Raw genomic sequence first — 20,159 nt, 5'->3', positions numbered from 1 at the left:
GAACCTGGGCCCCCTGCATCAGCAGGCGGACTCTCAACCACTGCGCCACCAGGGAAGCCCCAACACCCAACATCTTAAAAAAAAAAAAATGTATTCTATTGTTGGGTAGAGTGTTCTATATATATATCTATGAGGTCTCATTGGTTTAAAGTGTTAAGATCTCTACTACTTCCTTATTGATCTTCTCTGTAGATATCCTACCCATTATTTAAATTGTACTACTGAAGTCCCCAACCATTATTGTAGAACAATCTATTTCTCCTTTCAATTCTGTCAATGTTTACCTCATATATTTTGCATCTCTGCAGTTTGGTGCATAGATGTTTATAATAGTTAATAAGTTTAAAATAATCAATGTATAATGTCTTTGTCTCTTATGACAGTTTTAGGCTTAAAGTCTGTTTTGTCTGATATTAGTATAGCCACCCCAGCTCTCTTTTGATTACTATTTGCATGGGATATCCTTTTCCATCCTTTCGCTTTTAATTTATTTCTATCTCTGGATCTAAAGTGAGTTTCTCATAGACAGCAAAGAGTTGGATCATGTTTTTTAATCCATTCTGCCAATGTCTGGCACAGTGAGATACCATTTCACACATACTAGGATGGCCATAATATTTTTTGAAAAAAGAAAGTAACAAGTATTGGCAAGGATGTGAAGAAATTGGAAACCTCATACATTGCTAGTAGGAATGTAAAATGATTCAGCCACTGTGGAAAACAGTTTGGAGTTTCCTCAAAAAGTTAAAACATAGATTTACCATATAAACCAGCAATTCCACAACTAGGTACATACCAAAATAATTGAAAACAGGTACGCAAACATATACACGTATATGCATATTCACCGCAGCACTATCTACAATAGTCAATAGCTGGAAACAACCCAATGTCCATCCGCAGGTGAATGGATAAACAAAATGTGGTATAAACACACAATGGAATATTATTTGGTCATAAAAGGAATGAAGTACTGATATATGGTAAAACATGGATGAACTTTGAAAACATAAAAGATACAAAAGGTCACATGTTTTATGATTCCATTTATATGAAATATCCAGAATAGGTAAATCCATAGAAACAGAAAGTAAATTGGCGATTGTCAGGGGCCAGGAAATAAGGAGTGAATATTAATGGATAGAGAGTTTCTTTTAGGGGTAATGAAAATGTTCTGGAATTAGCCTATGGTGATGGTTCATTAATCCTATGCATATACTAAAAAACACTGAAACTGTACACTTTGAAAGGCCAGATTTTATACTATTTAAATTTTACCTCAATTTTTAAAAATCCAATAATTAGTATAAAAATTTAGAACAGGTTGTCTCCAAATCTGAGGCGGTGATACTGACATGGAAGGAGTATAAGGGAACTTTCTGGGGTGACAGTAATGTCCAACGTCTTAGTGGGGTTTGGGGTTACACAGGGTGGGTATGCATATATCAAAATCAGCAAATACACACTTCAGACCTGTTCATGTTACTGTATATAAATTTTGCCTCAAGATAACCAAATTGTATACAAATACTGAATTAAGTTAAAGACATCTATGTTGAAGTATTTAGTGGGATGCATACTGATATTTGCAATGTACTTTGAAATGCACCAAAATTAAAATGGATTAACCAATGGATAGATAAGCGATAAAGCAAATCTAGCAAAAGATTAAGAGTGGAGTGTTGGTGTTGGGTATATAGGTATACACTGTAAAAGTCTTTGTATGATTGAAAATTTTCAAAATAACACATTGAGGAAAAAGTTAGCAAACAAGAAAAATATCCAAAAGACATGAGTACTTTGCAGAGATTTGGAATATGGTTATAAAACAGAATTACTGAGTGGTAACGTGAAGCCAAGATATGAACGGCTACAAGGAGCCACATCTATGTGACGATATCAGCAACAGTACTCCAGGCTTCCCACCCCACCCAAAAAAATCTTATTCTAAGGCCCTGAAGTTGGATGTAATCAAGAAAGCCAGTGTAGGGATTTCCCTGGTGGTGCAGTGGTTAAGAATCCACCTACCAATGCCGGGGACACGGGTTCGAGCCCTGGTCCGGGAAGATCCCACATGCCGCGGAGCAACTAAGCCCGTGCGCCACAACTACTGAGCGTGCGCTCTAGAGCCCGCGAGCCACAACTACTGAAGCCCGTGCACCTAGAGCCCGTGCTTCGCAACAAGGGAAGCCACGAAGAGTAGCCCCCGCTCGCCACAACTAGAGAAAGCCCAAGCGCAGCAACGAAGACCCAATGCAGCCAAAAATAAATAAAATAAATTAAAAAAAAAAAAAGAATGAAAGAAAGACAGTGTGACTGAAGTATGGCAGGCAAGAAAGGGAGTAGTATAAAATGAGATTGGAGAGAAAGGCAGGTGTCAAATCATTTGGGGCTTGTGGTCACAGTTAGGAATTTTAATTTTATCTAAGTGCAATGGCAAGTCATTAACGGGTTTAAAGCTGGGATCAATTGGGTGGGATGAGATGGGGTGTGTCCTTATTATTTAGAGTTTTAAAATATCACACTGACTGCTATGTGAAGAATGGCTTTGAAGTGTTTAAGAAAAGAAGTAGGAAAACTATTATCATAGTCCCTGCAAGAACAATGGTAGTTTGGAGGAGACTGCTGGTAGTCAAGATAGTGAGTAGTGAATATGGGAGATATTTTGAATGAAGACTTGACAGTATCTATTGATAGACTGACAATAGGATGACAGGGGAAAAGGCACCAGGAGAGATCTTGGGTTTTAGCTTTAGCCACTGAGTGAATGGAGTGACATCTACCGAGATGTAGAAACCGTGGGAGAAGCAGGTTTGGAGTATGGTGGATCTGAGGATCAAAAAAATTTTTCTTAAATTGGGTATGATTTGTGACTGTAAGGAAGACAGGCAGAAGAAAAGAAAACAATCAGAATAATCTGGAAGTTGTTAAAGAACAGGGTTTAGACTTACAAATTCTTTTCCTTTTAAGAATCAATTTTGGCTTGATTGTATTAAGGACCTTTGATCCAGTAAAAAGGGCTCAAACTTTAATGCAAATCAAGCTCACTGATTGCTGTTGCCTATCTCTGGGGTTAAAGATAAACTGGGGATCAATAGCCCTGTATCTTTAAACTTGAGAGGTCAAAAGGAAAAAATCAGGAGTGAGAATGAGGGAGACAAGGAAGACCAAAAAACAAGTACATAGAAGTAACATATCAAGTCTTAACTGTCTCTCACCCTGTCAATGATAAGGGGCTGTCTGATTCTTAAATTCCACATATAACATGATTAAGTGCCTTATACTATTTTACACAAAGTGGTAACTCAAATTTTAGCTCTCAACCTCTAATACCATTAGTTTTCCAAAGTATATTGAAAAATCCATGCTCTTTGGAGCTAAATGACCCTAAATTTAAAGTAGCCCACCACTCACTAGCCCTGTGACCTTGAGCAAATTACTTACCATTTCTAATCCTTAGTTTCTTAAATGTAAATGAAAATAATTAACCCAAGAATTAGCATTAGAAATAACATTCACAAAGTGCCTGCTACATGGAAAAAATGCTCCATAAACAAGAGCTACTATTATGCAAAAGGCACCTAATTCATCAATGCTCAACGCGGTAGTTTCCTCCTTAGGCAGCCCAGATCCCTGTTTCCAGAAAAGAAGTACAGATGTGAGAGAGAAGGGAACCACAGAAAAGACAATCAATTTCATTTTCACCACATAACACAGAAAGAAGTAAAACAGAGAAATCTGTGAATAGGCATGACAAATGGACCATCCGCAACCCACAAATGGATAGGTTCAAAGGTTGATTATAATTCAGTTGCTTAGAACTGGGAACTTATTTTCCCAGGGAATCAATGTTCAATTCAACTCTTAGACAAACTCACAAGAAGTCATCAAAATCATAATGTAGTTAAAAATGTGATATATCTCAATAAAATTAGTAGAAAAGTGATGAATCAACCAAACAATACAGAAAACCAAGAAACTTTAATAATATGTAATTTAACTTATTTTAGAAGCTGGCACTTGAGGGAAAACGTTTTATGGGAGGTTTCAGTAGTGATTCAGAGGGGGTTTTCAGGGAAATTTCAAAAGCTTTATAAGGCTGATGACCCTGGTTCTTTATTATGTTTTACTTTGCCTCAAATTTTATGGCTTCCCTTTCTTTCAGCATAAGCAAAACACTAGCACTCTTATACTTAATAGGCATGATTGCGATCATTCATTTCACGAATGAGAAGAAGCAACTGGGGAAGAACTAGAGGAAAGACAGGAAAGAAGAAGGACCATAACAGATGTGCCCAAATATAAAGAAAAGAGCCTTCAATTGAATTAGATAAACTCAGTAAGTAAAAAACTGAAGGGGGTTGAGGGTGGTTAAGTACAGCACTAAAATAGTAAGGGAGGAAAAAGCCAAGGGATGAGAACTGGTCAGAGCCCCACCATGATTCACTGGTTATTTTAAAGGTCACAATTTTTTTTTTCCTTAAAGTGAAAGACAAAAAAAGAGCAAGCAAAGCAACCTGCCATTTATACAAAGGGAATTCTCAAGAGCTGATGATTCATAATTCAAATTGTGACACACCAACGGAATTCAAGATTTTCTCCTAACCCCTTTTTATTTCTCTAAATTCCTTCAAATATTCTGTTCTTTTTATGTAGATATTATTGTGATAACAGTATTATTATGTCCTGTTATACAGATGATAATATCTAAACTAGAACTAAAAAGATGACTTTTGACACTTACAAGTACACAAGAGAATAAAAGTATCTTAGGAAAGTCTCCTCAAAAGCCAGCAGACATGTTATATAGCCTCTTAGGCTATGAGGAATGCAGTGATTTCAAACCACAGAGAGAAGCTTTTAATTTTCTTAAAGACATAAACCACAAATCAGTTCCATGTAGTCCAACCTATATTCAGAATCTAGCAAATCTTCCTGAGAAGTACTGAGATGCTTTTTGATGCTTTTTGAAGGCTGAAGAAATGATTAATGAACAGATGTTATAGTCAGATAAAATAAGATTTTCTAGGGCCTGGTCTTAAGTCCAGGACCTGTATCAGTCAAATCAGCCAAAGTAATGCTCTCCAAATGAATAAAATAATTCTAAATAATCAGAGAAAACAGGACTAAAGAAATGTTAATGTGGGATGCTGAAAAGCTTGGCCCCATCAGTGCAGGAATGCTAAGATGCTGTGAATTCCTAACTACCAAGCATTGTCTAATTTCTCTCATCTACCTACGAATTTTTGTCAAATGCAAACAAATATGAACTGATTAATAAAACTGTAAAGTTATTTAACAGCATTACTAATCTATGATAACAGTATGCCCATGCATTCTCTTAATTAACAGGTACTGAAAATACAATACTTGTCAAGAGTGCCAGGAATATTTTTGAAAATAGAAAGTCAGGAAGCACTGCCCCAGTATAATTATACATACAACAGGCAAGTAAAACAGTCATTAAAACGTCCTTCAGTTTACCTTTTACTCCAATTTAGAATATTCTGTTCTCATTTCATTCTATTTTCTCTTTCCTAGAAAGATTTTTAAGTTGATACTTAAATTCTTAGGAAAAGGTAAAAACTTGAAGAGCCTTGTCAAATACGAAATCTTCATGTTAATCATGTATGTCCTTTAGGAAGTTGCATTCAACTACATATATATAAATTTACATTACATCCAATCTCAAGAACTATTAAGACAATTCCTTCTTTTAATTAGCCAGTGATTTTCTCTTACAAAGGAACTATAATTAAGGTCAAATTACTCTTTAAAGTTCCCTTTAATAATAGAATATGGTAATTCCGCTGATAAATTCTTCCAGAGGAACAAGTAATCAGAAACCTGAAACTATTAAACTATTATTTGCTCCTCGGGAATTACGTATTACATGTTTACTCAACCATATCTGCTAAAAGACATAGAAATCCTACCAAAGTTAATTTAAGAACTTACCAATTTCCCTTGCAATTCTGACAGCTTCATCTGCATCCTGTAAAAGCAGGAAATGAGACCCAACATTAATCCCATCAACCATTGCACAATGTCTTTAGGGCAGTCGTATATTGCACTACTGCCTCCTCTGATTCATTTAATGTTCAATTTTACAACCTTCTAACTCTTTTTATTCAGAGAAATGTAAAATTAATACCATAAGTGGAATGTAAATTCTACCTCATCATTATTATATTAAGAAACTCAAAGCAGTTTGAAATGAGCTGGCAGGAAGCACTACCAGAATTGCCAAATGATTTGGTGCAGTTGCTGGAATTTAACGGCAGAATTTAGATGTTTACAATCAATACTGAACCATAAATCAGATCATTAAAGCTTGTCCACAGCCAGCTTGTTTCTGTCTCTGATATTTATATGTCATGTTTTCCTTGATTCTGTCAGCAGGGGGAGTTGATTCTCTATTGTTTGGGAGGAGATCAACAGATTTTCCAGAAACAAAAAAGTAAATTTCTAGTATCTATAGGAATTGCCAATTGTTCCCCTCAAAAAATTCCTTTAGTAATCTCCATTACTTTTTCTTTTTTCTTTTTTATTTCATCCTTTTTTGGGGTACATATTTACCAGTTACATCTTGTTAACATAAATTAAAACCTGCAATTCAATGAACCATCTAGTGGGGGGAAAACTTCCAAAAAGCCAAGGAAAGAAAAGGCATTCTAAAACAGTACAAGGTAGCACTGTAAATCAACTATACTTCAATAAAAATTTTAAAAATAAAAATAAATAAAACAGCACAAGGTAAAAGTTTATGAATGTAAGGATTACTTACTGCTAAATATCAACCAATGCCACTGAATGGACCAAAACTTCCCTTGAATCTAAACCATTTCATTGATCATTAATTCTCACCTAACTAACACATCCAACACAGGGACACTCCTGATACATGTCCCCCAGATAACAGTAAAGAGAAAGCTGAAAAGATTTTAAATCCAAGTAAATCCTAGTAAATTTAACTTTTTAAATAATTTAGTGACATAAACTAAACTATCACAGGGAATGACAATAATGTTTTGAAACCATTAGCTGGTAAGAATGCCTGAATTTTTAGAAAATAACTTTAAAATATCAAAGTAAAGGTTGGTATTTTTTAAGCTTTTAAGCTAATACTTTAAAATGTAGAGTAACCATGTCAGAATCCTCCCCCAAAATGGGAGGGTGGGGGATGTTTATAACTGCTTCATTCATGTCTAATAAAAAAAAAAAAAATCTTCCTTAAAAGTCTTCAGTACCTAATAACATCCCCTGAATAAGGAGGTTGGCAGGGGAAGTTGTCAGAAAAATTTAATTTCCTTTCATTAGCCAGTCTGCTCCACAAATAGGTGCTTGTTAAGTTCAAAGCAGTCCTGAAAGCAACATCAGTTTTAAGTCTTTTTTTTTTTTTAACTCCAAGCAGTCACATCTGCTAATGAGATTTTCCAAATAACAATTGTTTTCAAGTCAGAGATAAATCTATACTTCCCATTCTACTCCCCCAAAAAATCAAGGTTTACTGCTTTATTACACCTTGCTGTTTTCACTGACCTTACATTCTCCAAATTTTAGCTTAAAGGGATAAAAATCCATGAAAAGGGTCATTTAATAATGTTAGTGGTTTCCACACATTGAGTTTGAAGGTTCTTTGTTCAAGCCAGTGACAGTTATTGGAGAATACTTCCCCTTAATAGCCTCTCTGTCAGGAAGTGTTAAACCTGCCAAATGCGGACAATTAGTGCCTCGCGAACAAAATACAGGAAGAGTGCTGGCTGATGGAGACTGGATTATAAGAAGCCTAGAAGGAAACTTTTAACATGTCTTTTCTTTCAAACGTGTAATAGTATATTTGCAAAAGATATTCAGAGAGAAAAAACCCTGCTATCTAAAAGGTTCATTACCTTGAGAGAACTAACAGGCAATGTTAGTTCATTAGTAATATTTTAATACGTAGTTATACATACATATTACGGATGGACTGTGTACAGAGAGATATATGTTGACACAAAGCAAAACTTCTAAAAATTCTTTAGCTGCTACAAATCCAACACTTCGATAAACTGCCACAAAACAATCTTGTGTTTTAACTAATCAGTATGCTTAAGTTTTCTTACTATGAAAAGCAAATTCTACTAAATGACGTTCCAAGTAAAATCAAACTGTCTTTAAAATTAATTTTTCACTTGTCATTCATTCATCCCAAAATATTTAATTGAGCATATATTATGTACTAGACATTAAAAACCTCTATTATCAGTTTCAACAATAAACTATTAAGTACACCTAGCTCCAACATGTTCTTTCAGCATATATACAAAACTACTTTTAAAGAGATTAAAAGGTCCTATATATTGGGATTGGCCAAAAAGTTCGTTCGGGTTTTGCCGCGCAATGTTACAGAAAAACCCAAACGAACTTTTTGGCCAGCCCAATAGCTCCAAATTCAATGGCACTGACACATCCCACAGTGTAACTTCCCTGTAGGGCTATAGGTAGAAAAAAATTTTGTAGTAAAAAAAAATTGAACCAACAAGAAAAAGACCAACAATCATCTGACGAGGAAAGGGTTGCAGGAAAGTATTAAGTTATATAATTCTAAAACAGCAGTTCAAGAAATGGAGAAAGAGGAAAGACGCCAACAGAACCAGTAACCATTTCTTCTACTCCTCTATTTCAGCACAGCTTACATTAAGTGAGCTCTGTCATCCAACTGAAGAATAAAACAGTAAAAAATTCTGTTTTACAGAGTATGATGGGAGAGGTAGGTGATGTTGCTATAACCAAATAAGCAGATCACCACAATGTCAAAAGGAGCTAAAAAAAAAGGATGCTTTTTCTGCAGGCCCAATTTATCCTGTAGCACCCACCTGTGAGGCAGCAAAGCCCAGCAGCTAAGAGCACAGATACTGGAGCCCAAAGGCATGGGCTCCATTGCTGGCTCAGTGACAGTGAACGCATTACCTACCAGTATGCCTCTATGGAATTAGGTTTCCTCATCTGTAAGATGGACATAATATCTCACAGGGTTATTAAAAAGATGAAATTAGTACAGCTGAAACACACCAGAACAGAGTCTGACAAACAGTAAGCACTCAGTTAAGGCTGGCAACATGTGATAAAATGGGCAGCCTGCACCCCCAACTATCAAGTTTGTTCCTTTCCTGCCTTCCCTTGGTTGTCCTATCCTGTGGTCATCACTCTTTCTCTGAACCTGCATGATACAGAACTAATACTGGCACTACAATACTGCAAAAATGTGCACTTGTACCTCCAGTGCCCTTCACTGGATCAGATGATCCAAGTACTCTTTACAGCTGGTAAGCAGGGTTCTTCTTGGGCAGGGAAGGGAAGTAAAATCTATAACAAAGACAGGCAAATTCAAATAGTCCTCCCTGATGTTAAACACCCTATTTATTTCTACAGTGACAGTAGTGTCCAATAGTGGCTCCACCACCCACGATTCAGACCACACCTCTCCCTTCTCACTTGCTACATACAGCCTACTTACCAACCCCGAATTCTGTACTCCCTCATCAGTATGGGAAGCTACTTAGGAGTTTACTTTCCTCAGCTGGTTCTGAACAAATCAGTGACTGTTTCTGAAAAAAACAAAAAAATCATTGCTTCGGGCTTCCCTGGTGGCGCAGTGGTTGAGAGTCCACCTGCCGATGCAGGGGACACGGGTTCGTGCCCCGGTCCGGGAAGATCCCACATGCCGCGGAGCGGCTGGGCCCGCGAGCCATGGCCGCTGAGCCCGTGCGTCCAGAGCCTGTGCTCCGCAACGGGAGAGGCCACGACAGTGAGAGGCCCGTGTACAGGAAAAAAAAAAAAAAAAAAAAAAAAAAAAATTATTGCTTCAAGACACTATGGGCATGGGACTTCCCTGGCGGTCCAGTGGTTAAGACTTTCCCTTCCAGTGCAGGGGGTGCGGGTTCAATCCCTGGTTGGAAGCTAAGATCCCACATGCCTCACTGGCCAAAAAAACAAAACATAAAACAGAAGCTATACTGTAACAAATTCAATAAAGACTTTAAAAATGGCCCACATCAAAAAAAAAAAGACACTATGGGTAAAAGCTCTATCTGTACACAAAAAGCATGCTCAAACTAATCTGCATTCATATACAAAGTAAAGCAAAACTTTCAACAATCCTGGGTTCAGAAGATAGGTTCCAGCTGATTCTATTTTCCAGATAATTCCAAGTCAAACAGAAGACTTTAATTTATTGATATTCTCGAATCTAAAATTTAGTACACGTTTCTCTTATTGTAAAACAGCATAATAAACATAACTGAACCCTTTTTCAAAAATATAAAGCCTTAAAGCCTTTAAAGCATCATCAGGAAAGTTATTCTCGGTTTAGCAGGGAAAAAGGATACTGATGTCTAATATTGTACTTTTTAATTACTAGGACACAGCTTTCCGATTTTTTGTTTTTTTTTAATGATTCCCTTCACACTAGTTTTTTGTTGTAATTATTTGGCTCCTTCTGCTAGAGCAAAAGTGCAGTGTTTAAAATCTAGCTAATTAGGTGACAAAAACAATTACTACTTTAAACCTACACTGCATAATTTATAAACCTCACTCAAATATACTACCATACTCTGCTCTGAGATGTAAATATTACTATTCTCTCTTACAGAACAAGAGAAACTCAGAGAAGTGTAATAAATTTCCTGGTAAAACTGATAGGTATTAGAACCAAATGCAGCAATTTAATCATTGTTGATTCCTCCCTCTGCTTCACACCTGACATCTAATAGATCACAAAATCTTAAAGATTCAACTTCCAGTGTCTCCCCATACCATCTACTTTGCTCCATCCTAATACCTTATTTTAGGCCCCTAACATTTCTTGTCTGGGTTAAAGGAAGAGCATTCTAATTTGTCTACCAACCTCAAGTTTTGCACTGCTCCAATCCATTTTCCACATCACAATCAAAATAAGTTTTCTAATTCCACAATTTTTATCATGTTAACTCTTCTGCATGAAACCATTCAGAGGCTCCCAAAGCCACAAAAATAACCTCCACATCCAGATGCACAGCATTCAAAGTCATACATATCTGGATCCTAATTCTCTCTCCAGCCCTAACTACAGCCCCTCACACTTGCATACCTGCAGTTTGCTAAAGTTCCCATGGTCTCCCAGCTCCAAGCTTTTACAAGATATTTTCAATGACCATAATGCTGCATCTCCATCAATTCCCCTCACTTTTTAGCTAACTCACTACTACTCAGACTTCAGGTTATCACTTAAATATCCTTCCATTGGAAGTTCTGCCATGACGCCCTTAAACTAGGCTAGGTGCCCCTCCTACATGGGCCCAACACACTCTGAGCTTCACATTATTAAAATGTATTAAATTGCCTGTCTATCTGTAGGTCTCCCTAAGGGGACTTGAAGCTCTTTGAAATCAGGGTCTGCGGCTTGTTATTTTTCGCTAAACAAGTGGGCTGGGATTCCAACCCTGTCTTCCAACAGCTTCAGATGAACACTCTTCGTTCATTCTGCTCTCAAGTTCCTGAGATCAAGTTAATAAGATACTGAAGAAAATGAAAGGCAAATACTTCATACCAGATGACTATTTGAATACTTGACTACTTTAAATGACACTTTAAAACATTAGTTTCTCTCTAATGAAAATGGTAACTCAAGAACAAGACAAAAGGAAACCGTTCCAGAAGACTCCTTAAGTACTACACACAATGTTTTAAAAGAATGTGGGAAACCATCTCCATATAACGTCCAAATAACATTCAAAATAATCAAATGGAAAAGGAACAAATGTTTTAAGGAGAAATATAACAAACTGAAACCACATTAACTTACTCAAGTACTTGGAGGAAAAAAAGTAGACTATAGTTGCCAAGAAAAAGAATTGCTTTAAAAATACCACAGATCATGGGAGAAAAAAAAAAAGTGTGGATTTTTAAAAGATGGAATTATCAAAAAAAAAATGGAATTATCTATAATTAGCACATATAGTCTTCCAATGCAAAAGTATTGCTTAATGCAGTTGCTAAAACCACAAGGTATTCCAAAAATTTACACTATTTATCTGCATCAGCAAACCTCTATCTGCATAGATACCATCAAAAGCAATCTTTTACCTAACAAATCTAAACTACAAAATGTGAAAAGTAGTGTAGTTCCAAATGAATGTGGAATTACTACACAAGGATTCTAAAATAACCAAATTTAAAAGAAAAAAAATATGTACAGTCTCTTATGTCAGAAATAATTAAAAGCAAACTAGAAATAAAACTAGTATTAACATCTGTCTGAAAAGCTAAGGGGCATTCCTTAAAATTACTTTTAAATGCTTATCTGAAAACTATACCCTGCAGGTTCAGTTGTGGTTTAACAAATTAATTCAGACAGGAGGTGTTAGGAACTGTATACCATACTTAAGTTAACACAGGTAATGAGAATCTACCATCATTTGAGAGTGTAACAGGATCTTAAAAATCACCTAAGGCATACAAGGAGACAACACTGACAAGACAGTGGATTTATTTTCTTCAACTTTCTACTTTTCCCTATTTTCCAAATTAACCGAGGTTGGAAATTCAAATGCAGATTGTCAAACGCAGCCTCCCTGAATAGACAACCAAAAAAACCTGTTGATCAAGCAAAACCAAGTTTACTACCCACTACAGTAAAGGATACCATCACTTTGAGGCAATCTTGGAGGTTCCACTGGAATCAGTTCAAGACCTACTAAAAGCCACAGTTCAAGATCCTAGCTTCAAAAACTGCAGTGCTCCTCTGATGCCCACTGAGCCCCCCACGCTCAGGGGTCTCCCCAACCACAATGGTGAGAAAAATCTCACACTGGGGAGAGCTCCAAAAAACCCTCAACATTTTTCATTCTGAGTCCATAAGACAAAGTTCATATGGAAGAAGACAAGCATAGGACCTACAAGTTCATGTTCATGTGCCCTCCAGGAGCCAGTGACTTCAGAAGGTTTCAAGGGTATCCAAATAGGACAGAATTTGCCTTGAAACCCATATCAAAACCTTGAAACCTTTCCCCTGTCTTGACTCATTTTTTTGTCCATGGGAGTCTGGGTCTGGAAGAGGGCTCCCCTCCAAATCCTAAACCACCAAGGCACTGCACACTGTGAGGTCTGCAGTTAGAGATGGCCAGCTGTTATTTGGTAAAAGCCACGACAAGACTTTCGTAAACAGGTTTGTCTCAGGCCGCCTGTGCTGTAAGTCAGACTACTCCTCAAATGTATTAAATCTGTAACTCCAATTCATGTTCTTATCTTTCTAGATGGCATAATTTCACCAAGGAGAACTTAGAATTATAATAGACTTTCATAAGCTTTTGGTATGAATGAATGATTCATCTGAGAGGCGCACCTTAGGGAAATACAGGGAAGCAAACTCTCAAACACCTAGTGTTCTGCGTTACTAGGTGCAGAATAGTCTAATGGCCTTACAGATAAAATTAGATGCTCCCGCTCCAGAAATTAATATCAGTCTTTTGATAAAGACACCTGCAGATTTTGCAAACAGAAGTAACAATGAGTAAACAATTGTTCTGTATTAGCCAAGAAAATGAGGGGAAAAAATATAACAGGCTATGTTCCAAAAGCCAATCAAGTACCCATTTTGGCCATCAACTCAAAAGGAGAAATTTCACTAATTATTACTTATTGATACTGGCGGTACACCATCAAACTTAAATCCCTCCATCATTACAGAAGCTCTCTCTCAGCGTCAACAAATTACTCAGATAATGGTTATCTCTAATATTCCTCACATTTCCCACATCCCAGCCCCCAACTGTCACCTTTGAACCTTTATTCAAGGAACATTCCTTCCTCCTATGAGACACTATACACACTGACTTCATAAGAAAGAATCTACAATGCAAATAGAATTTCCAGATCAAATGCTCTCCTAATGACCTTGTCCTTGAACTCCTGAGGACTCTGCTACTAATCATTAAGACAGAATAAATTTGGATTCTGACTCATCACTACCCTTGTGACTAAATCAAGCCCAAACTGACGATCTCAAGAAGGCCAGATTTCTTGCTCGGAAAAAATATATATATATATATACAATTATACCGGCAGAAGTATTAGGGCTGAATAGACCAAGGTTCATAAAACCACTACCCAAACTCTCTAAAACGAGAATGTAAAGAAGGACTAAAACCCAATTGACAACCTAATAAAGAAAAGACTTGTCATACTCTGCTCAGGGCCTTTCAAGGCTGCAATCAAGGTATGGGCCAGACTGCATTTGCATTTGGAGGCTCAACTGGGGACAAATCCAAGTTCATTCAGGTGACTGGCAGAATTTATTTCCTTGAGGCTGTATGACTGAGGGCCCCACCATTCTGCTGGCTCTCGAATGGAGATCATCTTTACTTAGATCCTCAGAAGCTGTCTGCAGTTCACTGCTATGTGGGTTTCCTCAATATGGCTGTTCTCTTCATCAAGCCAGCACCTAGAATCTGTTCTCTAGTCTCCTAAAATGGAGTCTTTTATAATAAAACATAATCACAGGAGTGACACTCAATTACTTTGCCCTATTAATGTAAGTGAATGCAGTGATATTCCATCACCTTTGCGATATAATGTAACTTAATTAAGGGAGTGACATGCCATCACCTTTTGCCATATTCTCTTAGTTAGAGAAGCAAATCACAGGTTTTACCCAAATTGAAGAGGAGTGGATTACACAAAGTCTTGGATGCCTGGAAGTTCCTCAAAAAGTTAAGCATAGACTTATCATATGATCCAGCAATTCTACTCCCGAGTATATACCCAAAAGAACTTAAAACAGGTATTCAAAAAACAGGTATTCAAAAAACAGGTATCCTACCCTCCAACATTCCCTCTCCTCATTCCCTGTCTTATGTTTCTTATTTTATTATTTATTATTTGTCTCCTTTTTCTATAGCATAAGCTCAATGAGGGCAGGAATATTTTTTTGTTTTGGTCTGCTTTGATCCCTACTATATCCATAGCACTTCAAACAATGTTAGACAAACAGTGTGCACTTGTTAAATATTTACTGAATAGATGAGTAAACAAATAATTTTAAATGTTGTAAGTGAAGTACGGGGTATTAAGGGAAAATTCAGCAGAGGGCCTAATCTAACACATACAGTCAAGGAATGCCTCTGTGAGAAATGTATGTTTAAGCCAAGACCTAAACTATGTGTAGAAGACAGTCAGGAGTGAAGACCGAAGCAGAATCAACACACATGTGTCAGAATTAAGAATAGAAGTTTCAAAAATCTGAAAGATGTCATATATGGTTGGTACATCCAGTGCAAAGGGTAAGCTGGCACAGTATCAGTTTGAAGAGAGAAACAAAGGACAGCTATTCAAAGGATTTAAATGAGTAGTCATTCAAGAGTTTGTTTTTTGGGGGGTTTTTTTTGCGGTACGCAGGCCTCTCACTGTTGTGGCCTCTCCCGTTGCGGAGCACAGGCTCCGGACACACAGGCTCAGCAGCCATGACTCACGGGCCTAGCCGCTCCACGGCACGTGGGATCTTCCCGGACCGGGGCACGAACCCGTGTCCCCTGCATCGGCAGGCGGACTCTCAACCACTGCGCCACCAGGGAAGCCCTTTTCAAGAGTTTTTAAACACAGGCATGTGATCAAATCTGGATTTCTGAAACATCACTCAAGCTTTAATGTCGAAATTTAACTGGATGGGACCAAGACCAAGACTGGCTACAAGGGGACTTTCCTGATGGTCCAGTGGCTAGGACTCCGCGCTCCCAGTGCAAGGGGCCTGGGTTCGATCCCTGGTCAGGGAACTAGATCCCACATGCTGCAACTAAGAGTTCACATGCCGCAACTAAAGATCCCGCATGCCCTGACTAGGACTCGGTGCAGCCAAATAAATAAATATTTTAAAAATAAAAATAGGGCTTCCCTCGTGGCGCAGTGGTTGAGAGTCCGCCTGCCGATGCAGGGGACACGGGTTCGTGCCCCGGTCCGGGAAGATCCCACATGCCGCGGAGCGGCTGGGCCCGTGAGCCATGGCTGCTGAGCATGCGCGTCCGGAGCCTGTGCTCCGCAGCTGGAGAGGCCGCAGCAGTGAGAGGCCCGCGTACCGCAAAAAAAAAAAAGACTGGCTACAGGGAGAACAATTAGAAGGCTGGTGAAGTAATCCAGACTATATGATGTTAGTTGGAACCTGGAGTTAGTGTGAGGAAAAAAATTAAAGTAATAGGTCAGAAAGATATTTAAGTGAATTCTCTGTAGCGGTATTTATTAGGAACTCCAAGTTTCTAGCTTGTGAAATGGTATGGAAAATGCCAGCATCTTCTCAGGCAGGAAAGGAAAAAATGAGAAGTTTACAGCAGGAGTCAGCAAACTTTTTCTGAATAGGGCAGGTAGTAAATATTTCAGACTTTGTGGGTCTCTGACACAATTACTCAACTCAGCCATTATCATGGAAAAGCAGCCATGGACAACATATAAAGGAAACAGCATGGCTGTGTTCCAATAAAATTTTATTTACAAAAACAGGAGTGCATGGAGCCACAGAATGCCAATCCCTGGCTAGAGAGAAAACGATGAGTTCAGCTTCAACTTGTTACTTTTTTGGTGCCTCAAAGGCATCAGGCAGACCTGTTTAAGAAGCAACTGGACAAGCAGTTCTAAGGCAATATCTAGAACAGATATACAGGTTTGAGATGTGAAGCCATAAAAATAAGTTATATTGCTTAGAATGAGTTTGTCCAATAAGAGAAAACCCATAATAAAACCAACATTTAAGGGACAAAGGTAGGAAGAATAATCAGCATGAAAACTAAGAGGAAGCATTTAAACAAGCCAAAAATACAAAAACAAAACTGGAACTGAGTAATGTGCCAGAAGTGAGTATTTCGAGAAGGAAAGTAACCAAGAGACTGAAATGCTTTGAAGAGACTGAGAAGACCAGGATTAAAAATTACACACTTGATTTCATGAGAGGGAGAGGTTGCTGGTAGCCTTTTCAAGAGAAATTTCGCTGGGAATGAGGAAAGAAGCCAGATGTAGACTAAAGATAAGGGGGAAAGTGTGGAAATGAAAGCAAGTGAGGACAATTCTTCTAAGACGTTTGGCTGTGAAAGGAAAGAGAACTAAGGTGGCAGCTGTGGAGGGACAAGAGGCTACTGTGCTCTCTGAAGAGGAGGAACACGTATTTCCTTCCACTAAACCGGAAGCACCAGGTGTGAGGGACCACGGATTTCTTTTATCATCAGGTGCTTCCCACTTAGAGCTCAGGGATGAGTACATTTTTGACTGACTGAGCATTTTTAATAGCAATAATAATGGAAAGGCGTTAAAAGACAAGGAGAATTTTAAGGCATAGAAGAGAGGAAAGATAATGAGTGAAGACTGTAGCCCGTGAAGTCTATAAAGGGTACATCTGGAGCATAAGAGAAAGAATTGGCTTTACAGAGGATGGGGAACATCTATTCTTTGTTAAGATGAGAGAAGAAAAAAATGGATGAATACATATTGAGGTAAATATAGGTAAATATGGGCAAGAAGCTGAGGATATTTACTTACCAGGGGCCATGCTTGCTAACTGTCCTGTAATTCCTGAAATAACCCAGCACAATGAAGAACTGCCCAGCCCAGAAAGTACAATAAGAAACACTGAGATGAAGAGCTCCTGCAGACTAGTTCAAGTCTACATAGGGACTCTTTTCTCATGAGAAAAAAAATGAATACTTTTTCCTCAGCAGTGGGTAGGAGCGCAGAGAGGAAGGGGAGACACATACTCCAATTTCTGCATGTCTTCCTTAGAAGACTCCAGCTGCAAAAGCGGCTTGCTGGTTGAGGAGTTGTGCTTGGGATCTGTAGTGACACACAGCTGTACCAAACAAGTTTACAACTCACATTTTATGCATATGGACAGAAGCTCACCGTAAAGATACAGAGGACATCATAATGCTTCAACCATTAAATATATACCGCCAACAAATGAAATTCACATATCTAACAGCACATTTTTATATCACCAAGTTTTCTCCTATGAAAGTAAAAGTCAACACTGATCATTAAATACAATGCTTCAGGGGCTTCTTGCTCTTTTTAACTTACGCCATTCAAAATAATCCAAGTGTAAACAACATTGATTTTCTTAATCTATACATGAATATTTTAAAAAACAAAAACTGCATTTTATCTTACACTTTTGACAAAATGTTTGACTTCAGGACATGTACTATAAAGATTAGAGTAAAATAGTTTCTCACCTTGACCACTCCATCAAAGCCAGGGATTGTGTTAACCTTTGCGTTCTTAGCTAATAATTTGCTTTCAATCTTGTCACCCATGGCTTGAATAGCATGTGTATCAGGTCCAATGAAAATGACATCTTCTGCTGCCTGTGAAGAAATGCCAGTAGAAATGTATAACAAAAACATTTCAGTGCTTGATATGGAGTCACAATTTTATAAAAAGAAAAACCCATATGTATATTTACTAGTTACTCACAGACCAAGAACAACTTAAAAGCAAGCATTTGAGCCAATATATTACAATATATAATACTGTGTTGCATATAGTATATGTGCACAAAGATATATGAAAGCCAGGTCAAAGAAAAATAACTAAAAGTAATGAAGAACTCCTACTTGATATTAACAGTATTCTTTGGTAAAGCAACTTCTGTGGTGTTGTAGTTATATCTAGTATTCTGCCACCCAATCTAAACAGTAAGTTCACCTTTAAAATGCCTTATAAATCTGTGTATTCTCGATACCCTGCAGCACAGTGCCTAGTTTAACATGCCAACTTTGTGCCAGGCTTTGAGCCAAGTGTAGGGGATAACATGGATGAAAACCACAGAATATCAACTAATTCAAGGGAACATGAAACGGATCACCAGTACCTCAGAGAAAGAGACAAAATAAAGTATGCAATGTTTACGTCCTTGTGACTATAAGAAATGAGTAAAGAATACAGTGGGAATTTACCAGGTAGAGTTATGATTTCAATCAAAACTACTCTATATAAATCACTGTTAGTTCCCCAGCAATGGGTCCACCTCTCTGTGTATATGATGTTAAAGTAAACAAAATGCTGATGAATACTAATTAGGGACATTAAAAAAATACCGATGGAGTACCACTGTAGGGCATGGTCCAGAGAAGTGAAAACGGGGTTTGCTGAGGTAAAGAATGAGGTCATTAGGTAAAGAACGGAAGTTAACTATGAAAAAGGAAAAATCAGATTGTATGCAGGGCATCATCAGAGTAAGGTACCTAACTGTTGATTCTCCCATGACCTTTGGTCAGGGTCAGTATAACGAATAAATCATATAATTTACATCTCATATTCTATCTACTGGCACTGCTGCCTGAAAAGACGCTCGGCTTTAGAAAGGAGCTTCATTCTCCTTATGAGAATATCATCCAGAGTAGCTACTGCAGTGTGGTGCATGGATTGCTCTCAGCCATTGTGAGCAAAGGGGATTAAACCCACCCAGAGCAGGAGGTGCAAGTAGAGCAGGGACACAACAAAAGGAATATATGAAGAGATAAACATTTGGGAGATGATATGACAGTTTCAACTTTACACATGCTGAGGTGAGATGCCTGTGGGATAGTCAAGTGCCCATGTTCAGGAGACAGACAGAGAGGTCCAGAGGTTAGAAGATAGGTCCAGGCTGAGATACGGATTTTTAAAGGCATCAAATAAAGGACGGAATTAAAAATTGTAGATGAAATCATTCAGATAAAATGTACAGAAAAGCCAATGCCTTTAAACTCGGGATGTATACTTTCCCTCCTGCCCAAAAGCAAGACAGAAGAAAGGGGAATTTTTAGATTTTGAAGTTTAAAGCATCTTTTCTTTGTGTGACAAGGGGGTAATAACCACCATGCAAGTTTGATTGAAGGACTGAATAACTGATAATATAAAACACCAAGCTGAGTGCCACAACTGTTAGTTCTTGTCCCCTACCCAGAAGTCCTGATAAAAAGAGAACACTAGAATAATAAGACAGCCAGGTCCACAGGACCCCAAAATACGTTATAGGAACCCAAATACCAACACTTACCAGTGTTACAATAACAGAATGCTAGATAAGAAACCTCTTCAGCCATAACAGATGCTCATTAAGTACCTCTCCATCAAATGTTTGTATGTAGTTTTAACAGAACCTCATTTTCTTTAAAAAAACA

General features: G+C 37.8%; 1 protein-coding gene across 7 annotated transcripts in view; it reads right to left on the bottom strand.

Moving 5' to 3' along the window:
- PCCA (propionyl-CoA carboxylase subunit alpha) overlaps nucleotides 1-20,159 on the bottom strand; it is a 378,662-nt gene that overhangs the window by 259,162 nt on the left and 99,341 nt on the right. For all 7 annotated transcript variants that reach the window (XR_008619078.1, XM_028497435.1, XM_007103730.4 and 4 more), the window contains 2 exons: nucleotides 18,228-18,359; nucleotides 5,959-5,995 (listed from right to left, as the gene is read on the bottom strand). Coding sequence is in view for 6 of the 7 variants with exons in the window: in XM_028497435.1 (XP_028353236.1) it covers nucleotides 5,959-5,995; nucleotides 18,228-18,359 (169 nt within the window). In the remaining variant the exon portion in view is untranslated. The remainder of the gene's footprint in view (nucleotides 1-5,958; nucleotides 5,996-18,227; nucleotides 18,360-20,159) is intronic.

This window comes from Physeter macrocephalus, chromosome 13, assembly GCF_002837175.3.
Source record: "Physeter macrocephalus isolate SW-GA chromosome 13, ASM283717v5, whole genome shotgun sequence".
Classification (NCBI taxonomy): Eukaryota; Metazoa; Chordata; class Mammalia; order Artiodactyla; family Physeteridae; genus Physeter; species Physeter macrocephalus.
This window is presented reverse-complemented; position numbering and strand designations above follow the sequence as displayed.